General features: G+C 31.6%; 1 protein-coding gene across 1 annotated transcript; it reads left to right on the forward strand.

Moving 5' to 3' along the window:
* The first annotated feature begins 1,929 nt into the window (after nucleotides 1-1,929).
* Nucleotides 1,930-15,374, forward strand: LOC145324563 (uncharacterized). Its single transcript, XM_080167146.1, has 4 exons — nucleotides 1,930-1,946; nucleotides 2,283-2,354; nucleotides 2,977-3,415; nucleotides 14,309-15,374. The coding sequence occupies exons 1-4, from the start codon at nucleotides 1,930-1,932 to the stop codon at nucleotides 14,885-14,887; spliced, it is 1,107 nt and encodes a 368-aa protein (XP_080023272.1). The 3' UTR covers nucleotides 14,888-15,374.
* The last annotated feature ends 9,084 nt before the right edge of the window (nucleotides 15,375-24,458 follow it).

Below are 24,458 nucleotides of genomic sequence, written 5' to 3' on the forward strand. Positions count from 1 at the left end.
AATAATCTTTTAATATAAAAATCACACCAAAAAACCTCAATATATTTCATCAAAAACAAGTAGTGATTTCACTTTACTTGACGTTATAGAAATCTATCATTCAATTAAAATCCCTTTATAATTTCCTACAAATTTATTGGATTAAACTGGATTTTATGCCCTTTCTTTAATAACTCTTATATTGAATTAATTGCCCATTGTCCCCTCCCTTACTCCCTGGCTAACAGCACACAACAAGATGTGTGGTCAGGAGCGGAGTTTCATTAATCTTTAATTAGAATACACCTACATCCACTCTAGTATACCCATAATGATTCTTAGTTCCTTACTGCATTATGGGCACGATTTTAGTTATTTATTACACCACAATTCATCCTGAAAAAAAAATACAGGAACACGGACTAATCCTATGCAGGCAAGTGGGAAATATCAGTCTTTGTGTCACTTAAGATCTCTCTAACTGCCGGATCACAATCAAAAGTAGCTTTTAGTTATTTTAGGCTTATTTTCTAGCTATTTTCTTCAAACCTTCAAAAGAAAACAAAACTGCAAAAATAAACCTTCTATCATTATTTTTTAAAGAATAGATTTGAAAAAGGGTAAGGGGCGAGTAATATTAACATTATACTCATTGAAATGTTCTACAATTTTTTTATTTCAATAATTATACCAAATGTGAACATGATAAATCAGCCCCTATGATGAGATTTGAAAGTTCTTTTTCAAAGGAAATTTTTATTACTTCCTTTATTGCAGGAGTTGCAACCAAAATTACAATTTTGTAACATTTTGCAATAATAGAAAAGAATTTAATCCAACTATATTTTGTATGTTGTCGGGGATTTCCCTTAAAGTAACTGTCGAACACAAAATCCTTTTTGAAATAAATTTAAATTTTTTTTTTTTTAAAACGCCTAACCATGCACAGAGGGGGGACCTTACAGGCTACCCAGTAACCGATACATATATTATAACCTAGCCTATACTAAAGTCATATACAAACTTATAAAAACTTTCGGATCTACTGCAGTTCACGGTAAAATATTGCTGGTAACGAATATTGCTAAAAAATTATGAATTTTAAAGGCTGCTAGCTGCCAAACGGCTGAACGTACAGATCATACCCGCACACCATTTTAAGCGGCATAAGGAGGCCTACAAATAATCTGGAATAGACAAGATCCAATGATGCACAGGGAAAGCTTCACTGAAGAATAACCGCGTAAAATAGGTCTTTTTCGCGCATTTCTCTGCACTGCAAGATAATTATGCATAATTGATTTATGGCTATTCCAGATTATTTGTAGGACTTCTTATGCCGCTTAAAACTTTGTGCGGGCATGATCTGTACGTTCAGCCGTTTGGCAGCTAGCAGCCTTTAAAATTAATAATTTTTTAGCAATATTCGTTACCAGCAATATTTTACCGTGAACTGCAGTAGATCCAAACTTTCTTCTCTCTCCCCCTTTTTTCAATCAATAAAGGAAATATCATTGGTCTCGAGCCATACTGAAAAATCATGTAAAGCATCCTATTTCATACAGTTTTCCACGAATACTAAAATAAAAATCATAATATATGATATATCGGGTCAAACAAAATTTGTTTTAATCTTATGTTTTTTTATTTCAATATCCTCGGAAAGCTGTCTATAATACAATGCAATAAATAAATATTATATCACTATATAGTTGAAATATTTCAAAACTGATTATCCTTGTTTAATTCCAGGTAATCCAGTATCAGCACAAGATGTTGAAGGGACAGAGAAAATTGATTAAAGTGCTGAAACAAAAATTAAGACAACAAGAACAGAAGAAAGAAGCTCTCTCAGATTTTAGGTAATCATATCCTATTAGGCTATTCTCCCTTTTTATAATATAAAGTATTAAGGTTTTTTTGTCTGTATATAGCTAAATATCTCGGGAAATGGCTGGTCCGAATGGGTAATTCTTTTCAGAGCAGATTTATATATGTCTTGGGGTGGTTTTAGGCATTTTCTTGACAGATACGTCCTACTTAGAGACTGGGGGCCCATAAAGTAGTGGGCTTTTTTGTGTGAAGCTAAAGATATCAACAAACTCAGAACTAATCGAGTTTTCCTTTTAGTGAAGCTTTAAATATGTTTAGATTTAAGCCCAGGATAGGTTTTGCTTTTTTTACCTTCATCTTACACCTTTGATTTTAGAATCCCTAAGTGCTAGGGATGCAGCTGCTAGATTAAAATGGAATTAATTTTCAACTTTTCTAAACTAAAAATAATCTACTGTACATTGATTTAGGGAGGAAAGCGAAGGAGAGGAGAGTTTACAAAGCAGCATCAGAATACAAGACCAAATAGATATTATAAATAGGTAAGCTATATTCAAATCCATTTTCCATAGAGTAGCTGCACTCTGAAATTGATTTATATTCAAATACAATATAACAAGGACTGAAATGTTCATATCTCGCGGCTAAGATTTGCCAAGCAACCCAGGTTTCTCGAATATGTGCGGCTGCCACTGCGGCTTTGTATAAGATGCATGGTTGAGTTCGGCTGCAGCTACATTTTCTAAAAAGCCTTGATTTTGTGGTTAGCATCGGGTAACTGGGGCTGAAGAGACAGCGTAAAGTGGCACCAAAAAATGACGTCATGTAATAAAGTTGACCAATGAAAGGCCAGTATAGATTATTTTTTGCTGCCACTTTACGCTTTCTCGAGGCTGAATCTTAATGGGTGGCTAAATAAACCACGTGACTTATTATTGTATGGCTGAAAAAGTTAAAACATAACTATAAAGTAGCTGCCCTTCTAAAAATGTGAAATTAAAATGCATTTTGCCAAATTATTGGCATCAAATTAAATTGATGCAATTAATTAAAGATAATTAGGCCATTTACAACACTACGACAATACTAAGCATTTTGGTTAAGGCTTTAAGTGAGTATTTTTTTTAATTTCGGAAAGTTAAAATTCATTATTTAATTTTTCAGTCGTATTGCCGATCTAAGTCTACCCTCCTCCATAATATCCACCCCCTCCCCCTCGCTGCAAGATTTCGGCACCCTGCCCCCTGTCTCCCATCCCCCGCCCATCATAGAGGACATCAGCCTGCCCCCCATGAACATGCTTCCCGCCACAATATCCACCCTGAAAAGCTACGTGACCATAGACAACAGGGACTGTGAGGACATCTACCAGCCCCAGCAAACCTTTAACCTGGAGGTGAAGCGTGCCCAAATGTCCAACGTGATCATGCTCAGTGGCGCGGAAATTTCTAATATTCCGCCACAAAGTGTAAAAAGCGCGGGAAATAGCAAAATGGCGGGAAAACAGACGCTCACTATTGGTGGAGAGGACTGTGGTAAAGAAAATGTTATTCTATTTAATGGGCTAAGAATAGATTCAAGATACCCACCTACTATTATGCAGGTACGAATATTGGATATGCTTCGCTCCACAAAAATTGTCTTTCTCTTTGCTTTTTGGATGATCTCATAGATATCCGTTGATCAGCCTACATGTCAGACAGTTTGTGACTTTTAATCTCTAAAATGGCTTAACTTAATCAACTAATCTTTATATTACTCCTTGCTTATTTCTAAAAGGAATAAAATGCACTAATGTTATGTAGAAAAATAGATAGAAATGTATTTACAAAAATCCAAGTGAAAACTAACACGGATTAAACTTGTCTTTTGTATTTTACACTTTAAATCAAGATTAAAAATAAAAAAAAAACAGTACTTGGCAGCCTTACGCTTTCAGGTGGCTTTTTGTCTACTTTTTTATGATGACAAAAATAAACTTTATATGAAAATAAACATTTTGAAATATCTGGAGAGTTAAATATTAAATAATGAATTTTTGGCCGTCAAGATGACAATTACTAATCAGGATTTCATTTAGAGCTCTTGGCCTATCTTTCATAATTATAAATGGATATATGATATAGGTGGTTAAGTTGACAGAAGAAAACTCTTCATTAATTTAGCTTGCTAATATGAACCTCATTTATTGATCAGTTCGTTTATGTTTTAGGAGAGGAGGGGATGGGGTAAATGGGGTGGAAGGGGATTATCATTGTTTTTGCCAGCTGCAATTGAAGCTTTCATTCAGAAAAGGGTTGCTTGGTGGATATAGGTTTTAAGTAGAGATAAATGAATTGGAAAATTAATAATAAAAACTGCTACTAAATACCATACGAAAAATTCTGTCTATGGAAGATGTTAAATATTAGGAGAAAGAATTGTAAATTAATTGAACTGCCATTGTCTTTTCTCCTTCTTGTAGTTATATTTAATGTTAAACTTATTTTTTTTTATCAATACCAGGCAATTTTGCTTTTATAAAAGTTTGTCGAGATCCCCCTTCCACTTATTCCCTCAATTGTCTCTAGAGGCATCTAAGAGCGTAGCTGCTAGTTAAAATTAGGTCAAAACAATGTTCAATGGGTTTCTTGTCATTTTAAAAAACACACTAACAAGCTACACACATATAAAAATCAAAATAAAAGTCTACTATTACCATGTTTGGTTAAAATTAAACATGGGAAAAAATAAAATTCCAGCCTTGTGTAATAAATAAGTGTCATTTTCATTTCATAGGCTAGTCACAAGATTTCGTACATGTTTTCAAATAAAAATGAGGACAGTCTTGGGACAGTTTGAGTTAGGTATTATTTAGAAAGTGTAACAACTCTATATTATGATATTGTAGGAATAATGACTACTAGGACTATTAGGAACAATGTCAAGAATTTCTCTAGAATTTAAGTCTTTAAAAATGTTCCTTTTGTTAATATCTTTGTTATTTACTAAACAATAATATCAATACAAAATAAGTTGGTTTGTAGCTTTCTTAACCCTGAATATTAATGACAACCAACTCTTTGACTGCATAATCTTTATTGAATTTATAAATTAGTTAAATTATGCTTGTTTATAGGCTAAGTAAATCCCAAATGCTTCAAAAATAGTAAACAGGACAAATATAAGTATTAGGTAGATTAGTTTAATGCTGTAAATTAACTATTTGGCCCTTTTGGCTCTTGTAAAATAGATTAAAACCATCTTGTGACCGTAAGCTATTTTCCATTAAGACTTCAATACAAAGGGTCAGCGTTTACCGAGATATTTTGTTACATACGGACAGATGCACAGACATTATTTAAACTTGTATCAAGTTTTTTTTTATGAAAAAGTATATATAATTTATATAAATCCGTGAAGACCCTAATTTTAAAAATGTTTGAATTCATATGGTACGAAGGGTAATTTTAGAAGGTGTTAATTAGTAAGCACTAATGTTTTGTATATTAATATTTTATATTTCTTTACATTTGGTCATCTTGTAGACAAAACAAGGATGACAACATCCATAAAAAGCGAAGCACTGAAACGATAGGACAAACGGACATTAACACTTGTATAGTGTCTGAACTGAATAATCAGAATATAAAAGTATAGGAGACGACGCAAATTGTAAGTAAATTTGTTGAAAAACTGCTTGATACAGGATTATGTTTATGGACATGATTAGGACTTGATTATAGAGTTGCTTCGCTTATAATATTGTTCTTTGTTGTCCCAGGAATCAATATACCAAAAATCAGATCAAACGGATAATTAGATCACATAAAAATTTGTTGTTAAAAAAGTAGAAAATTAACATGTTTAATATGGACGTACGGACATTTTGGTAATGATTATAGAGTTGCTACGCTTTCTAAATCGTACCTAACTACTACAAGAATCATCATGCAAAGTTTGAAATCGATAGGACAATTTTTACATGCCTAAATTAACGAATAAAAGCTATCTATCTCGGATGGATGCACGGACGGACGGACGTATGGACCGACCCTAATTATAGAAAAGCTTCGCTTTCAAAAAAACAATAAGACAATATAAGATAAATTCATATACACCCCTAATTAAAATAAACAAGAATTATTGGTGGAGAAATTAGGACACTGATGGTATTTACTTACCAATCAAACTTTGGGTACCAGTTTTATTTTCATTCCAATATCCCTTCCCTCCCTATTAATATAACTCCTTCTTGTACAAAAATGTACAAACAATTAGATCCAACTACTGTTCTTGTATTACGCTGATATTATGATATTACACTATCATAATAAAAATGCCTGCTTGTAGCTGATATCAAAACAAGGACAACTATGTCAATCAATAGCACAGAAACAAATTTTTATATATGAATAGAAGACATTAAACTGGCATACAGGAAATAAAAAGCTTTGTTGATATATATTGTCAAATTATAGCACGTCTGCTGAAAGCGACAGAGATAGTACTTCATTACAGTGTAGCATCTCAAAGGTTCTTGTAAGGTATATCATTATTTTGGGGGAGGTGTGATTTAGCTGCAAGAAAAAAAATAGATTAAATTACATCCCCCCACACCTACCATAAGTGCCCCTAGAGGCATCTAGAGACTATTCTAATAAGCAGAATATTTTTAGTTACATATTGGTTCTTAAAAATCTTTTTCTGTCTAGTTCTAGTAAAAGTATAACTTAGAAGTTGCTACGCTTTTATCTTTTGACATATTACAGTCAATTTATTAAGATCTGTTTTTTGTTTAAGATTTCATAAGGAAATATTTTTAGAATATCAGATTATATAATTAGAAAGCATGAAATGTTATAATATTTTTTTCTGTTCTCGAAGATTTTTTGAACTTCTACATATTTAATGGGAGAGATATGGCAGTGGGCGAAAAAAACCCTCTAAATTAAAAAAAGTGAGGAAAGGGGTTTAGTCCCCAAAGTGGACCTTAACAGGATCAATTTGAGACGTAGATATTTTGTATTCTTTTTTTCCATATAGTCACTCTAAGTATATAATTATCTATTCCTTTTCTTTAGATATTATTAAGATTCGTACTATTCGTATTGGAAAATGAAATAAATTCCTGTTTTCCTTATAAATTCAGATATTATGACATAGTAATTCTTTTCTTTTTACTTAGAAAATTAATTTTCATGAGAAAAATAAATTATTCTGCCTACTACTTATAGATAGGTTTTCTTTGCTTCGCTTCTTTTGGATTGAAGGGGTAATTTTGTGTATCATCATTTAAGATGTACATCAATTTATCGGCCATTGTCTTATCCCTTTAGATCCCTGTAGTATTGTACTGAAAATAGGGGACCTATGCACATTGCTAGGTTAGTTTTCTACAACATCGTTATTACTTTGCTTCTAAATGTACTTGTTGTAATTCATCTTATAGCCTGTTTAAATTCTAACCCTGCCTTTATTACATTCAACCTTTTAGTATTCAAACACTCCAACAAAAATTGGAAATATATCAGCTATAAAAATTGTCCCAAGAATGTAATTTTGTTGACATAGGCCATTGCAATAGCAAGTCAACTTATTGCATGTGTTTATGTACATCCAAATATATATACGTAGTAAGTGCAGTTTTCAATGTTTAAAAAAAATTTTGTTTTACAATTTTATGGAAACACCCCTCCTTTGAAAAGACCCCCCTGTGCTGAAAAAGTTCTCATATACTAAAAGATCATCTACGAATAGTTGCCCCAAAGTTCTCACCCATTGTTCCCCCCCAATGCAATGTTCCCATATTTTATAAGATCACCTACTTCCTATAAGTGTTCACACACATTAACAGAATACAAAATTTTGGGATTAAATAGCCTAAAACCTGCCACGTATTAATCGCCAAATTGTCAAAAATAAATGAAAAGATATTAGAGTAAAACGATAGAGAGGAAAGGGGTTAAATAACTTAATATCCCCTTCCCGAGGACCCTGTGCGACTTTCCATTTGTTCTCTAAAAATCAACCAATAGCGTCGGGGGAATAATAACCCAGGCAAGTCACTAAAAAATAGAAGAAAGTAATTTTCTAGCAGACAAAAAGATCCCCAACAGGGGGATCCAATACATTATTGAACAGACAGACCTACGGACAAATATAGAGTCATTGCTAATTTTTACACATTGTAGGGACATCTTCCTATTTCCCGTTGCTGCTTTGACTTCTGCAATATTAAAAGTATCCATTCAAAGATGTGAAAATAGTTAATTAATCTTTTTATATTGCTCCAGTTTTTTGGAGGACAGTTTATGGCTTATTTCTGTCATTTTAACGAAACTTTATATCCATTATATGTATAATATCTCAAATAATATTATCCAAAAGACTATTTAAGCTTAGGTTGGGAGGTAAAAACATCTCTTTTTTCCATTATTTGTTGAACTATTCACTGTTGAATCATATAAAACGGCCTATGGACCATTATAACCCCCCCCCCCCCTACGTATTTTATATACGTTTTTCAAACCTCTATACAAAATAATAATTCTTACCTAAACCATATTAACCATTTTAATAATTAAGTTTACTATTAACAAATTAGTTGATTGTCTGTGAAAGCAAAGCAATGAAAAAAAAAGGGGGGGGGGGTCTGATATTGGTCAAAAATTAGTTAAGGGGATGTTGTCCTATTCATGAAACAACTCACGTTTGAAATAATGCACTAGAATGAATTCTCTTCTCTTTCAAAAGTCACATAAAAAGCTCTTCATTAATTCTCTGTTTACATAAAAAGTAGTAAAATATACCTATTATAGAGATAGTGCTAACCCTATTATACCAGTATTATCATAAGCTCTTCAGAATTGAGAAATTATAATTAAATGTAAAAATTGAAATATATTTGCTCTAGATATATTAAACTACATGAATTGATATCTAAAACGATTAAGTACAATTTTCCCCTCTTTTAACGCTTGTTTTGGATGGTGTTATTCTTGCTTTCCTTTTGTATTGAATTGCCAAGGCAAAAAAATGGCTTAATTGAAGTGGAAGTACGGATAAAAACGTTTTATAAGAAAAAAAGAAAAAAATATTAGATTTAAGGTAGCGCTCGGAAGCCGCGTTTCATCTGCGACAAAGCCTCAAATTTAAATCCGTTTAGATACTTCTAACTTTAAAAAAAAGATAGATTGCTATATTTGGTTCAGGTTTAGACTTCCAGCTGTTTTTTTTTAGAATTATAAAGGTTAATTTCCCTAAGCCTAAAAGTAGACTGACTTCTAGCTGCCGAGCCCTTATTTAATGAATACTATATATTATCGGTTATTGGAGGTGAGAATATAGGGATGAATACAACCCTCAAACTTTAAACTATCTCCCACTTAAAATTTTTAAAAATACATTAGATTACCCCCTTCAATCCTTTGATTTGAAACCCCTTATTTTATCCCCCTAAAAAAAGCTTGGATGTCCTTGTGTCACCCTTTAAAAAAATGAGCATTCAATCGACTTGCATTTTTAAAAGGTTTATGTCGACTATACTATCGACATGCCATTTGTGTAAAAATAAACATTACGTGAGCTAAATCGAAAGTGGCTATTGCTGACATAAGTTCGAGAGTCTACGTTCTAATGTTGGCAAAATAACGAACAATCATAGGAGGGCTTGAAGGAATTCTTTTTAAATCCGACCCTTTTCAAATGCCAAATTTTAATTGTTTTTTTTTCTAAAACTTTGTATATCCTGTTCTTCTATTTGTTTTACATATAACTTGTCACGTTTTCATCATGTAAGTTCTTAATAGCGGCGCTACTCCATAATTCACTTTGTCTATCTGTCCATCCAGTCCGTAACGCTATAAGGGAAATGTTATTTTCTTGGCTACTATTTAAGACAGATAGTTGACTTTTTGTGTGTGAAGATTTTGTATACTTTTACTTGGTCCGTCGGTTTTATAAAAATATTAAAACATTTGGGAAAGGTTTTGTATCTATTTTGCAATATGAATATTCTTGACTTGTTACTACTTAACACCTCTCTTTATCTCTATTTAGGAGTTTTTTTGTGCTCTGCTACTTATGGATGTTATCATCCTTGTTAAGTATTAAACATTCTTTAGAATGCCTTTTCATGTTCATAAAGGCAAGTACTAAAGGGATACTCTTTCATTTGGTTATATATGAATCTAAATCCGTTTGATTTCCGCTAAATTAAAACTGGTTTTTAGTTATAGTGAATAATCAATTATCGTACTGTATTGCAGAGAATTTGCCACGAAAATTTAAAAAAAATATTTTTCCCTGTTTTGATGGTTCGAGCCTTCGGCCCCACAGGGCCAACATAACTAAAACTATTCCGTTTATTTTAATTTTACTATCTATGGAAAACTGTATGTAATACTATGCAATAAATTACAATTATAAACTGTCTATAATACGATGCAATACATTTCTATTCCAAACTGATAAGATAAACATAAAGAAATAAAGTCCACATAAAACCTTACAATTGCATGTTGACTGTTGGCAGTTAATAAGTTTTAAAAAGTGGAGTTTCTCTTTTCTTACATTGTCAAGTTAGATTGAATTCCGACATCATAAAAACCAAGAATGAAAGCATTGACATAAGCGAAGCTCAACAAATAAAAATGTCAAACAAACATTTCCCTTTAAATATGCTAGAATATTATTTAGAAAAATTTGATGTACATTTTCAAAAATGCTTCAGTACACTTAAATTTTCAAGTTGATTTAAGATATGCTTTGCTAATGGAATTATGCCTAATGGACATAAGAATCAACACTTTAAAATGTAAGATGATAGTATAAATTAAGACTTTCTGTTAATGATCATAGAGTTACTACACTTCCTTAATTGCTACAAGAATCATATTCATAGAGTAAAACACTAGAGAGGAAAGGGTTAAATAACTGTATGTACACTGTCTCGACTTTCAATTAGGTCTTTAAAAATCAACGAATTGTGTTGGGAATTTTAACACAGGCAAGTCGCTACAAAAGAGCAGAAAGCAATTTGATAGCAGATGAAAAGAGTCCTTAACAGGGGGATGATAGTTGTCTGGTTAAATATCTAAACTAAGCGTAGTTGTAGAGTAGCTACGCTAAAAAATACTAATATGACTCTATGAATTTTATGAACTCTAAAACCATGAAAAAAAGTGTATGTGAGTAAAATTTGTTAAATTAAAGGACGAGTATAACAATACTTCTTTTGTGCGAATACAGGGGAAAAAGTTCAGTGAAATAGATATCTATTCTGAAAAAGCAAGGGATTTTTATATATTAGGATGTTTGTCTTTCTATGCGTGTATAACGAAGGATCTAATTAACTGCTAAACCGATATGGTTCAGCTTCTTATAGGTCCTGGAAAGGTTTATAACTATTTTGGTTAAGGGTACCACCAACTAATCAAGAGAAAGCACCCCTATAAAAAAACGAACTCCTAATTTTTTTACAATTTTGTTTTTAAAAGCCTAAATGATAAGGCTTAGCCGCTGGTGTATGATGAACCAATGTACAGCCTCATTGATGGTGAACAAATTTACCCCTTCTGTAAATTATAATAATTTGTTAAAGAGTGTGTACACTTCATGTTTGAACCAACCAATTAAGCTTAAAAGCATTCAAATTCAAATGCTATAGACCTAATTAGAGGAAATTTACTTTATTCGAGTCTAATCAGTATTATTTGTTTTATAGAAAACTTATCCCTTTCCTAACTTTATAGTACATCTCATAGAATAAAAATTAAATGAAATTATTTTTGTATACTTTCTTTTGAGCTTTACTTTTTTCAATTATCCTGAATAAGTTAGAAAAGGTTAGAATTGTTATTCAAAAGTACATTCTTTGTACAGAAAAGATTGTTTGAAGAAAAATGTTTAAAAGCTTGTGTTTTGAAAGGTTAGACGAGGTTCATGCCCGCCTACTTTCTTATGTTTTATTTAAAACTTTAATTATATCTTAGATGTTTAGTCACAACTTTCAACTAATCATTTTAATCTACAGAAGGGGTAAGTTTGTTAAGTATTACTGGGGGAAATCATTGTCTTATCCTTTAAGATCCCTACTTGATTGCCAAATTTAAGTCCTCAAAGTTTTAAGCCTAAACATGAACATAAAATACATCTAAAATCTAAATTACTTTATCAATAAACAACTTAAATCAGAGATCTGTCTACTTTGCCCAAAAAATAGATTAAATAATAGTTATTTCTTTCATCGTATTATAAACCGCTCTCCGCGGATATAGAATGTACATTTCTATATTCGTAGAAAGCGGTTTATAATACGATGCTAGACATAGTTTTTTCGTATTGATGAGAACTGGTTCCTGTCCACCGGATTCGAATGAATACGAGAAATACTTTTACCATTTTTTTTTAAATTTTCTTTTCTATCCTTAATCTTATGTTAATAATTTGTTCTAGTTTCAAGCCTAGGAAAATTAATTGATTTACAAGATCAAGGTTAGGTTCTCTATTTATTTGTTATTATAATAAAACAGCAAGATATATGTCTTTTCTAACCTGTTTCTCTGCTGTAACACTATTATTATTATTTATTTTTAGAAATATTATTTCTAGTCAGAAACATTTGCTACTTATACAGGGTTTTTACAATATTAAGAATATTGTTTTTATATTTTCAAAAGCCAATATTCTTATAATTAGGGTAGGTCTGTCCGTACGTTCGTCCGTAACAGATAGCTTCTGATTTTAGAGTTTCGCTTTAATGGATGTTGCATCCTTGTTTTTTTGTTTTTTTTTATTTATAAGACTTGATTAGTTCCTAGTTTCTAGGGAGGACGGGGAAAATAGCTTAAAACCAATCCAAGGTATTTACATGAAAAGTGCAACCAATACGAACAGGCAATTTCTTAGATCTATAGATTTAGAGAAAAAAAACCTTAATGTTTTATATTATAGCTATTTTTCAGTCCAACTTCTTAATCCATTATACACTTTGCTATTTTAGAACTTGTAATAATATATAAGCACTTAACAAAACATTTGGTTCTAAAATTGAGTGAAAAAAGAAATTTTTACAGCAACATTTTTATATATTTGTAGGTTAAATTAAAATAGGTTTTGGGAAATTGATAAATTTAGAAGAAAAAGTTCAACGAATATTTTGATCAAGTCTTTGAAAACATTACCATTCCTTCAAAAAATGTAGCTTCAACAATTGTTTGAAAATTGGGAGGGAAACATCCATTTCTTATAGATATATACATGTAGAACTGCATATTTTTATTATTTTTAAATATTTTGGGTGTTATACTTAATAATTGTTTACTAAAACGGTAAATAATGAAAGCTTAATTGTAGGGAAAATTTATAAACATAATAACAGCATTTTATGATCAACAAGATTTTAACATTTTTCTACGAGGTTTTGAAAAGAAAAACATTATAGCTGAACAAAAATATTTTCTAAATCTTTAATTAAGCTTCTCTTTTGGGCTGTCATTTGCGCTCACCAATTAGCCAATTATTGTCTACCATTCCTACCCCCATATGTTTAATAAATTTCAAATTTCATTGACCAGGGATATATGGAAAAGTAAATGATTCATTTTCATACCAATTGTAAGTTTCGTAATAATAAAAACAAATCGAGATAGTTTAGAATAACTCTTGTTTGCTTTAAATTGTTTCTTAACCCAGCGGGGTGCTCTAACCCTGAAAGAACCTTACCCTATGGAGCTCCATAAACTTCATTATACCTAATTTTAACCCTTTTAACTGTACCTTTCACACAACCAAATGAAAGGTAAAACATCTTGCGGGGGAGGGGGTTATTTAAAAATAGTCAGTATTTAATTTTCCTATTTCTTAATCCCTGACTATTTCCCAAATTGAGCCGCTAGATAATTGCCGCTATACAATTTAGGTTTCGGAATGGGAGATTTAGTCTAAACATTTTTTAGTGGAAATATGAAAATATGAAATATTGTCCTAATATGTATAGCAGTTTGAGATGTTTAAAAAACATTTATTAATACATACGTAGGAAGATGATTAAAGTCCCTCCACAGATTATATCGTCATACGATAGAAAAACCAATGAGAGGCCAGCATAAATTTTACCATATTGGTCAATTACAGTGTATACTGGCCTCTCATTGGCTATTCTATGATATGACGTCATCTTCCATACAGAGAAACAAACATACATTCAAAATAACATTTTAAAACAGCAGATAAATAGAAAGACAGACATAATTACAATAAGATAAACATTCAAAAAGACAGACATGTATGTAGAAAGACATATTAAAAGACAGACAAATATAAAGACTTACAAAAAGACACATTTGGAAAAAAATACAGACAGTTAGAAAGAAACATGCATATAAAAACACAGACATACAAAAAGACAGACCTAACAAAAAGCACTTAAAAATACAGACCTTTCTGAATTAAATTTTTAAAAAAAATATTCAATTAGTTTTCTCAATACTAATCCAAATCTATTTCTATTTAGGTTAAAGATCAAAAAGATTTTGGTGAGGGTAATGAGAGTGGCAAGGAGACAGAGAAGGAGGGAGAAGGAAGTGAGAGAGGAGATGTTAATGATGACTTGGTGGTAACTGTTACACATAAGGGTGAAAGTCTCCATAACACAACAACAACATCTATATCAACAACAGAAACTGCTCAGTTTGATGAAAACCATGAAAATTCCGATGATCACATGGCAGATGACACTGACTCATTTATTTTCAATTCAAATGAAAAATCCGCAATTGAGCAATGGCAAAAATCGTCCAATTTTGCGGAGACAATTTGTGAAAAATCCGCAAGCAAAGAATGGAAAAAATCTTCCAAATATGCTGAGAGTATTATCTCTCATAATGGAGACGATACTTGTAGTGATTATGTTAATGATGAGGAGTATTACAGTGATGATAGTTTTGTAACTATTGATGATGATCACGAGGGAGATGAAACCGATAGTTCTGGTGCGGACACAGATGATACTCTGGCATATGAGTCTAATAGTACGGACAGTGCTATTGGTATTGAGTCATTCTGTGTTAATCCCTATTTTGTTTCTACTTAGTCAGTATATGAATAGTATTAGTCAAATTCGTAATGGAGCTACTTTATAAGTATTAATTGTTGGTTTATCTTTCTGTTAGATAGTTTGATCCCAAATGCATAAGAAAAACGAATGGTTTTATTTTTGGACGAAAAATGAAGGGGACTTTTGAAAGTTTGTAAAAACTTGTTTAAACGCTTTACTTGCTACTGGACGTCATCAATGATATAATACAAATAATTAAATAATGTAAAAAAAACCCGTTTATTATACTATTCAATTTAGTCAAATGAATAAGTAAGTTTTTTTTATTAAAAGAATATAATAAAATGTTATCTATTTATTTAATTTATTATTCTTAAATTTCTATTATAAAATTAAAATACGTATTATTTTGTAAATTAATTAACATTGAAAATAGATTAAATATAGTACATATATTGTAAAATTAAATGAAATATAAAAAAATGCTTTGTTTATATCCAAAGAAATAAATTATAGTTCTAAACTAGTATTTCTTTTAGTAGCAACGATACTCTATAACTTTTTCTGTAAAGAAAATTTGGTGTTTTCCTCAAATGCCTATTCAAGCACAGAACCACCGAACTTTTTTTGAAAATAGATTGAAAATAAAGAGTATGGGTTGGTGGTTTTTCGAATGGTTGTTTATTACTTTAGTTCAGGTTATGTTAGGTTAAATTGGATATTGGGTAGTTCTGCAAGGTTAGAGGTTAAGCATAGAAAAAAATATATCTCCCTAAATTTATTTAATTACAAAATAAGTGGGTAGTGAGTAAATGCTCGATAGACACTTTAAGGTAGAGCACCGAATATTTCTGACAAAGCCCAAAATACATCACTTTTGCACCACGTCGTCTTCTTGTGACGTCATATTCTTTATCTCTTTTTTAAGATTTTCTTTCCCACTTCTCGTCTTATCTCCCTAATTTTATGACGTCACAGGAAGACGACTTGGTGCAAAAGTTATGTATTTGGGGCTTGGTCATATTTCTTTGTAAACTAAAATTGTATAGCAAAATTTTTCCGTCGATAAGCTAACCATATAAAATAATTTAAGATTTCGTATATATATAATATATATGTCCATAGACACAATGTTTCGCCCTTTTAGGGCACATCAGTATGGCTCATTTCATCAGAGTTAATTTTGCACGTGGTGGGGCTTGAACCGGGAACCCTTAGATTACCAGGCCAACACCCTACCCATTGCGCCATTACCCCATGACGAGTAAGGAATGAAATTTCGACCAGAGAGCTCAACCAACTTATGACTAGTTGGGGACCTTGCATATATATGTATACAAATGCATAACCATATATATATACTGACAAACAAACAAACAGCACACTACTTTCGACAATTCCAGAAGTCAATTTGTTGAACTTGGCTATAACCATTGACACGTGTCAATCATATCAACAGGGAGTCCGTAGCAAAATATTAATTTGCACCAGAGCGTAGCTACTTTATTATCAAAGTCCGGTCGTCTGCCAATGAAGCTTACTATTTTCATGAGTAGTTACAGCTTATTTAATTAAACTAGAGTTGGCTCGATATAATTATCTCCCTATTGGCTAGTTTTCTATATGCATATCTATTTCTCAATAAATCTATTTTCCTCACCCGGCATTACTATCTAAAAGAAAGTAAATATTTAATAATTTAAATGATTTTTAAAAGATTTTTTTAAATTATATTTTTTTCTTTACATTACCATCACCAAAGGGTTAATGATGATGATTACAATTTTAGTTTAATATTTGAACACACAAAATGTCGCCACAATCGAATTCTTTTAAAACATAGTTTTCTTAAATTTATCATATTATAAATTAAAATTTTCTTTTTTATGATTAGAAATTAAATACATCAATATAAGGTAAATAGCAACATGAAATGAAAAAAATGAATTTATTTTTAATAAAGTTAAATAATGGGTCTTATCGTTCTGGGCAATGAGAGTTTATTATGGATTATTGGAGCACTATGAGTTTTAATCATATATTCCTTGGAAAACTTGAATTCGTTTATAGACATTTATTTCCTATATAGATCTGACATGGATCTTGAAGCAATTAAGCAGGCCGTTTTGTACATGTTAAAAATTGGAAGATTTCATTAAATAAAAGTAATCGCAAATATACTTAGTAAATAAAGTAGTAAGGTTTTTTTGTCTGCAGCCTAAGATCTCAATAACTACTAAACCAATATGGCTCTCCTTTACAGTGAAGCTTTTTATAGTCCCTAAGATGGTTTTAGGCTATTTTTTCTTTGTAAATGAGTCTGGGTGTGGTTTTAGGCTATTTTTAGTCCTTCCATATCCATATAGAGCTCCTGGATGGCAGTAGCGCAGCCACTAGTATTCATAAAGTATTAAAAACTGTTTGTCTGAAGCTTAAGATTTTAATAACTACTGAACCGATTGAGTTCTTTATTTTATGGCAGTTTCACACAGGACCTGGGATGGTTTAAAGCTATTTTTTTCTTGTTGAAAATTATACTACATATATCTACCGCCTCTATATATACCCTACTACTACATGTCAGAAGCACAGCCGCTATTTGTATACAACAAGGATGAAATTAATCCATTTAGAGCGAAGCATATATTTTACAACAAATACAAACGGACTGAGCAATCTATAATACAAAGTAGAACGATGTCTGTCTGTCTGTCTGTCTGTCTGTCTGTCTGTCTGTCTGTCTGTCTGTCTGTCTGTCCGTCTGTCCGTCTGTCTGTCCGTCTGAAGCTTAAGATCTCAGTAACCACCGAACCGATTGGGCTCTACTCTTCAGGGAATGTACCTACTGGTCCTGTGATGGTTTTAAGCTATTTTCTTGGGGGGTGGGACACCCCCAACCCCCCCAAAAATGAAAAATATCCCCCCCCCAAAAAAAAAAAAAATTTTTTTTACTTTTTCTTTTTAAATCTAAAATACGAAAAATTAGTTTGATCAAACCTCTTGGGGCAAAGCCCCTAGAGTCAAGGGGCGAAGCCGCTAGTTAGGTAATATAACCAAAAAAGTTTCAGAAATATGGTCCAGTATTTTTGTTTTTCCAGTTCTTCTAACCGTGTATAGTATCTTTAGCATATTCCATATAGTTAAATATACTTAATCACATTCGCAAAAGAGTTATCTATAATATAAAGTAGAATGATGTCTGTCTGTCCGACGGTCTGTCCGTCCGTCCGTCCGTTTGAAGCTTAAGATCTCGGTAACCACTAAACCGATTGGATTCTACTCTTCAGGGTGTATACCTATTGGTCCTGTGGTGGTTTTAGGCTATTTCTTGGGGGATGGGACACCCCCAAATCCCCCAAAAATGAAAATTTCTCCCCCTCCCAAAAAAATTTTCATATTTTTTTTTCTAATTTTAATGTTTTTTATGTTTTTATATATTTCTATAAATTTTATATTTTTTTTATTTTCAATTATTTTTCTTCTTTTTGAATTTCTTTTCTTCTTTTAAACTTTGTTTTTTTAAATTCAAAAAGATTGTGAAACCTTTCTTCTTCTGTAGGGGCGAAGCCCCAAAATGGCTAATGGCAAAGTAATTTTAATAAACAATAAAAAAAATTCGAAGGTTTTAAATAATATAAATCAATATAAAAAGTTATAAAGAGTTATAAAATTTAAAAATATCTAAAAAAATTTTTTAAATTTTCGCCTGAACCTTCAGGAAAAAAGCCCCTAGAGGCTATGGGCGAAGCCGCTAGTACCACAAATAGTAAAACTATTTTTAAAAATGTACCTATGCTAAAAAAAAGGGGTTAGTTACAATAATGGTTCGATTAGCACGTTAGTTCATACAATAGATCTATAGTATAGATGTATATACAGATAACTATCTCACTCCCTTTTTCAATGACCTTATTCGTCTGCTACAAAATTATTTTCTGCTACTTGACTGTGTTAATACATACCACACCATTAGGTGATTTTCAATGACCCAATTGAGAGTCGGCACAAGGATATACAGTTATTTAACCCTTTCCCCTTCTAGTGTTTTACTCTAATGTTCATACAGGATGATCTTTGATTTACCATAATGATGTAAAACCTAGGGATCTTACAGGATAAGACAATGGTCGATAAATTGATGTAAACCCACAATTATGATAAACAAAATTAACCTTTGTTTATATTACAATTATTGGTTGAAAAGTAAAGTCCCACATGTCAATTAATGAAAGATTGTATTCATAAAACAATTTGGGTACTAGTAAAAGTAAAAGTCCCCTTTTCCCCTGGAAAAACCATTCCTTTTGCAGACATTAACCCCCCCCTCCCCCACCATTCCGCGTATGTCTAATGAATTGCCACCAGCGATATTATGTCATTTAAAGAAAGGGATATGTATTCCGATAATTAAATCCGCGACTTGCAAATCAAGGAGGTGAATGGTTCAAACCTCGGCTCCAAATGTGTTTGTGAGAGTATAAAATAGTCTCTACAGGTTTGTGCATGAGTTAAGTACGGGACAAAGCCGCTGACCTAGCTTCTTTTGGATTTTGAGATGTCCATCGTTTTTTAGCCCACTTTGATACAAGGTTTTCAAGTCCTTTATTTTGTTTTATTCTTGCCGTTTACGTGATTGTATCACGGAAGGGATAGAACATTGGGCTGTTTATTATATTAGTCCCCAAAGTTTTATAATATCGTTTTCTTTTTCGTTGGTTAAACAACTTTGGAGACTTTTGTTGAATTTTGATTGGTTGGTTTATTAATTGTTCACACGTTTTAACTAACAATTGTAATCTACAGGGGTAATTTTGTGTATCATCATTGGAAAAGTACGTCAATTTATCAGCCATTGTCTTATCCCTGGATTGTGTAACAAATACTTTTTTTAGAAACCAAATATCTTTATCTTTATTCTAAAAGACCTTAAAAGTATGCTTTGAAACCGTTGCTACTCTATAATTATCACATAGTTCCGTATTTTCAAGCTATTAAATGATGCCTTTAAAAAACATGAGTATACATCATGAGCGTAGCTTTTCTTTAATGCGAGACAGCGTAAAGTGGCACTAAAAATGACGTCATACAATAAAGTTGACCAATCATTTTTAAATATTTGAAACATAAATGTCCCATAATAGGTTTTCCAAATATATAAAGCATTTTATATAATTGTTTCATTTTCTATGAAACACCCTGTATATCTATGTGAGAGGCCATTTTAAATTTTACTATTGTTCAATTACAGTATTAATACAAGCCGCGCAATTTGAATTTTGAAAATGTTCACATTTTTTCAACAACCTTTAAATTCGTAAATCTTCAAAATTAAGGTCTTTGGAAAAACCGGTTTTAAGGCATAATTTGTCGAAAAAATAATTTTTAAATATTTGAAACATAAATGTACCAGGATCGGTTCTCCAAATATAAAAAGCATTTTATATAATTGTTTTATTTTCTATGCCTAATTAAGTTTTTAAAAACCGCATTTCTCTTGAAACACCCTGTAGTTTAAATGCAAGAACAAAAGCAAAAACAGTATTGCAAAAATTATATTCAATCAACTACTATTCAGATTTACGGCTGGCATGAGATATGAGTTCATAGATTAATTAAAGTAAAAGAATAAAAGAATAGAGGGGACAAGAGCTGTATATAACTCTACCCACGGGGTGGGGACCATTGCCGACTTTTAATTAGGTCTTTAAATATCAGCCAATAGCGCCGGAAATATAAACACAGCCAAAGAGCAAAAATCAATTTTCTTAGCAGAATGAAAAGTTCACCATTACTTACATCTGTGCTAATGACATCCACTCGAAAATAGACTTAAACCTATGTATGAATAAAACAAAGTTTTCTAGAAAATTGGTTACAGTCGGCTATCCGTTTTAAAGATCTTGACACACACACTCTTACACTACTTTATTTCTAATCTCTCCACTTTTACTTTTATCCATTATGTAGTTTAGAATTAGCTTTAATTTCTTGAATTTAGTCAAATTTATACTGCACAATAAGAATGTTCATATTTCACAGCAAAATTGTTATTTTGGCATAAGAATTAATATGCAAATATGTTTGATTGTCATTTTTAAGACGGCCATAATACAAGAAAAAATTACGGGTTTAAACTTACTCCAAGGAAGGGGAGGGTGGTCATCCCAATCCCTCCCTTTTATTTTTTGTATGAGAGCTGTGGAGAGTACAGGTATAAGATTTATCCAACCCGGCAGTCAAAGAATAAATCTAAGAAACTCCAAAGACAAAGCAAGATTGGCCACAAAATAACATAAGACAGGTAAACCTGGCACCAGAAGTACCCGGTACCCAAAGCGTCCTGCAGACTGACCAAGACTCAAAACAAATACCTACTTCAAAATAATTTACTCTAAAGTTGGCTTTTATGTTTGAAACATGTTGTTTCATCTAAACACCTCCATAATCCATAATTGGTAAAGCAAACAGCCAAACCTTAAACTTAAACAACTAATTCTAAGCTTTCAATATGGACATGTATTCTCAGATTTAGAAAGGTTTGTGTCGTAAAAACACAAATTTTACAAATTAAATTGTCTTTAATGACAGTTATGCCTATAATAAATGTATAAGTATAGATGCATAACCCAGACAACTACCTGGTCCCAGTGATCGGGACCTTTTTCGTCTGCAGCAAATTACTTTCTGTTCTTTTATAGCGACTTGCTGTGTCAATATTTCCGACGCTATTTGCTGATATTCCCAATTAATAGTTGGCACAGGGTTCCACACCCTTTGAACATACAATTATTTAACCCCTGATGCCCTCTATTTTTTTACTTTAATATGCCTATAAATCACAATAAATCACATAAAATTATTTCGACATTTTTGTTTGTAAAACCTAATCCAGACTTAATATTAAACCCACAATTTTTAAGCCAAAAAATATCACAACAAGTTTAATACTAGGGGGTCAGTAAAATTTATGGTCCATTATCTCCATGCTAAATTCAAGAATCAAATGAAATTAAAATTTATGAATAACTATCCCTATGTCATGGTTGACGTGCCCACTTAAAGTGAATATTGGCGTAAATTAGAAGCACAGCTTCTCAATAATCAACTGTTGTCTATTCCTCCGTTGCGAGAGTATGTTTTCTTGTCCTAATTTGTTGAATGCTGATTAGTTCTTAAAAATAAACAATCTAAAAAAATAGACTGTACAGTGTACATATACTGTATTAGGGTCGACTTTCCTTTATAAATAGGTATCCATTTTTACTAAAATTTTTGTTACATAGGTAAATGTAGAAAATGGACGGTCGTACGGACATTTGTATATTAAATAGTAGCTGCGCTACTTAGAATAATCAATGATAAAATACCAATGTAAATTGAAAGTAAATAGTCAATGTTTGTTTAATAAAAAAAATAATTTGGCCAAACAATTTATGAATACTGTTGCCTTTAAATCATTATTAAATGGAATAAGAATTTTGAAGAAAAAACCTAATAAAAATATAAAGCCTGTACTGTTCAGATGAGAGTATGTCTTAGCTAGGAATAATTAGAATATCTATAATCAAATTAAGACTATCAAATAAGGTTTCACTTACCACTGATCCAATAAGGTTGTACTTTTTAGGGAATATTCTCACTGGTCCAATGTTGTTTATAAACAAATTTTCCTATGGGTGGGGTACCCCTTCCTTCTCATTAATTATCAAACCCACTATTTATTGTTCAAATTAGGAGATTTTTAAAAGGGAGGGATAGATGTTTCTAGGGGCCATATCTCTCAGGGGATATTAAAAGTCTGAGACCTAACCTGAATATTGTGAAAGTATTAATAAACAGCCGTTTGTGAGATAATGTTTGACATAGAGAGACAGAAAGATAGACAGTTAATATATTTCTATAGGGAGATTTACAACATTGTTTAAACAGCTAGGCCTACTCAATTGTTCTACTATTTGTTTTTTAAAGAATACTTAAATTGCAACAAAAGCGATTAAGTCATCAATATGGGTGTTAATACAATACAACAATTTTTGCATATTTCTAAAAGCAACAAAGATATTATTTCCTTAAGTATTGCAGCACTACAAGAGTAATTTATTTTAAACTAAGATTGTAATTAAATACCTTGATAAGTACCATAGTTAGGATATTTATAATTCTTAAGATAGGGAAAGCATCAAACACTCTGTTTTTAATGACAGTTAATAATTAATAACAGTAACACGTAATAAAAAGAAAAGAGAGACTATGATAACATTTCATGTATGCAAAATTTTGGTGAAGTTTATATTATCTTTTAAATTAATTATTAAATATTTAGGAAAGTGGGGAGGGAGGAGTGGTATTTTTTTCTAATGGCTAACCCCAACGTTTGGTCTACCTTATACCCCAAAAAAACAAGCTAACCTGGACTAAAGTAATAAACAAAATAAAAAAAAACAACACTGCCCTCATCTCAATTTTCTTTTCTCAAAATATTTTTGGGCGGAAGCGTGGGGGTTGGGGGTTCTCAGTACTGAGTACTTTGGGATAGCGAGGGGTGTGGATAAAAAGTGTCAGTTGAGCTAAATAGGATTTTATCAACTTTTATGGATAGTAATGGTATGCAAAACATTATATTTACAAGCTTTAACAGGGAAGGGGGATAGGACTATGGAAAAAATATAGGACTGAACAAGTTTGATCAAATAAAGAAATAAAGCATATCCTAGCATACAAAATTCGCGAGTCGGCTCCTATTTTTTTCTGGCTCCCAATATCGAATCTCATATGTATTATAGTAAAGATTATAAGCAAATTTACATATATAATCCCAGAATTTTGGGAGCTAAATCATGTCTTTAAAGGCGATTTTTTTCAAAGATTTTTGGTGTTTAGGAGCCACTTTACAAATTTGATATGTAACAGTAATAAAGATGTTAAAGATAAGAAAGTATTGTTTATAAATAATTAATTACTCTTAAAATACTTGAAAAATATACTGCTAAAAAATCGCGCAACCTATTATATTTGTTAATTAAAATCTTGTAAACGGCTTGAATGATTGTTACAAAATTTTATTTATTGGGATTTATGTATTTTATTAAGATCTATAGAACGGCTAAATCACACATCTTATTGACTATTCTATAAATCAATTTATCTGTCTGTATGTATGTGTTAACAAAGATCTCATAAACAGTTTAATCACACAATTTTTAACCGCTGGACCGATCAATACAAAATTTTCAGGGAAGTTTAATGTAGGTCTCGGTTTAGTTTTAAGTTGTTTTGAGGGGGGAGGGGGTTGGAGATTGTCAACTAAGATCTCGTAAAATTCCGCGGTACCCAAAGTATCATAACAGCATCTTATTAGACATTGGGGACTGTAAATTTCAGCGGTACCCAAAGTATTATAACAGCATCTTATTAGGCATTGGTGACTGTAAAATTCCGCAGTACCCAAAGTATTATAACAGCATCTTATTAGACATTAGGGACTGCAAATTTCCGCGGTACCCAAAGTATTATAACAGCATCTTATTAGACATTGGGGACTGTAAATTTCCGCGTAAAAGATAAAACAATAGCCATTAATCCTAGTAGGCTAAATTTTTAATATGTT

This window comes from Acartia tonsa, chromosome 7 (assembly GCF_053477335.1).
Source record: "Acartia tonsa isolate MP-2025a chromosome 7, ASM5347733v1, whole genome shotgun sequence".
Classification (NCBI taxonomy): domain Eukaryota; kingdom Metazoa; phylum Arthropoda; class Copepoda; order Calanoida; family Acartiidae; genus Acartia; species Acartia tonsa.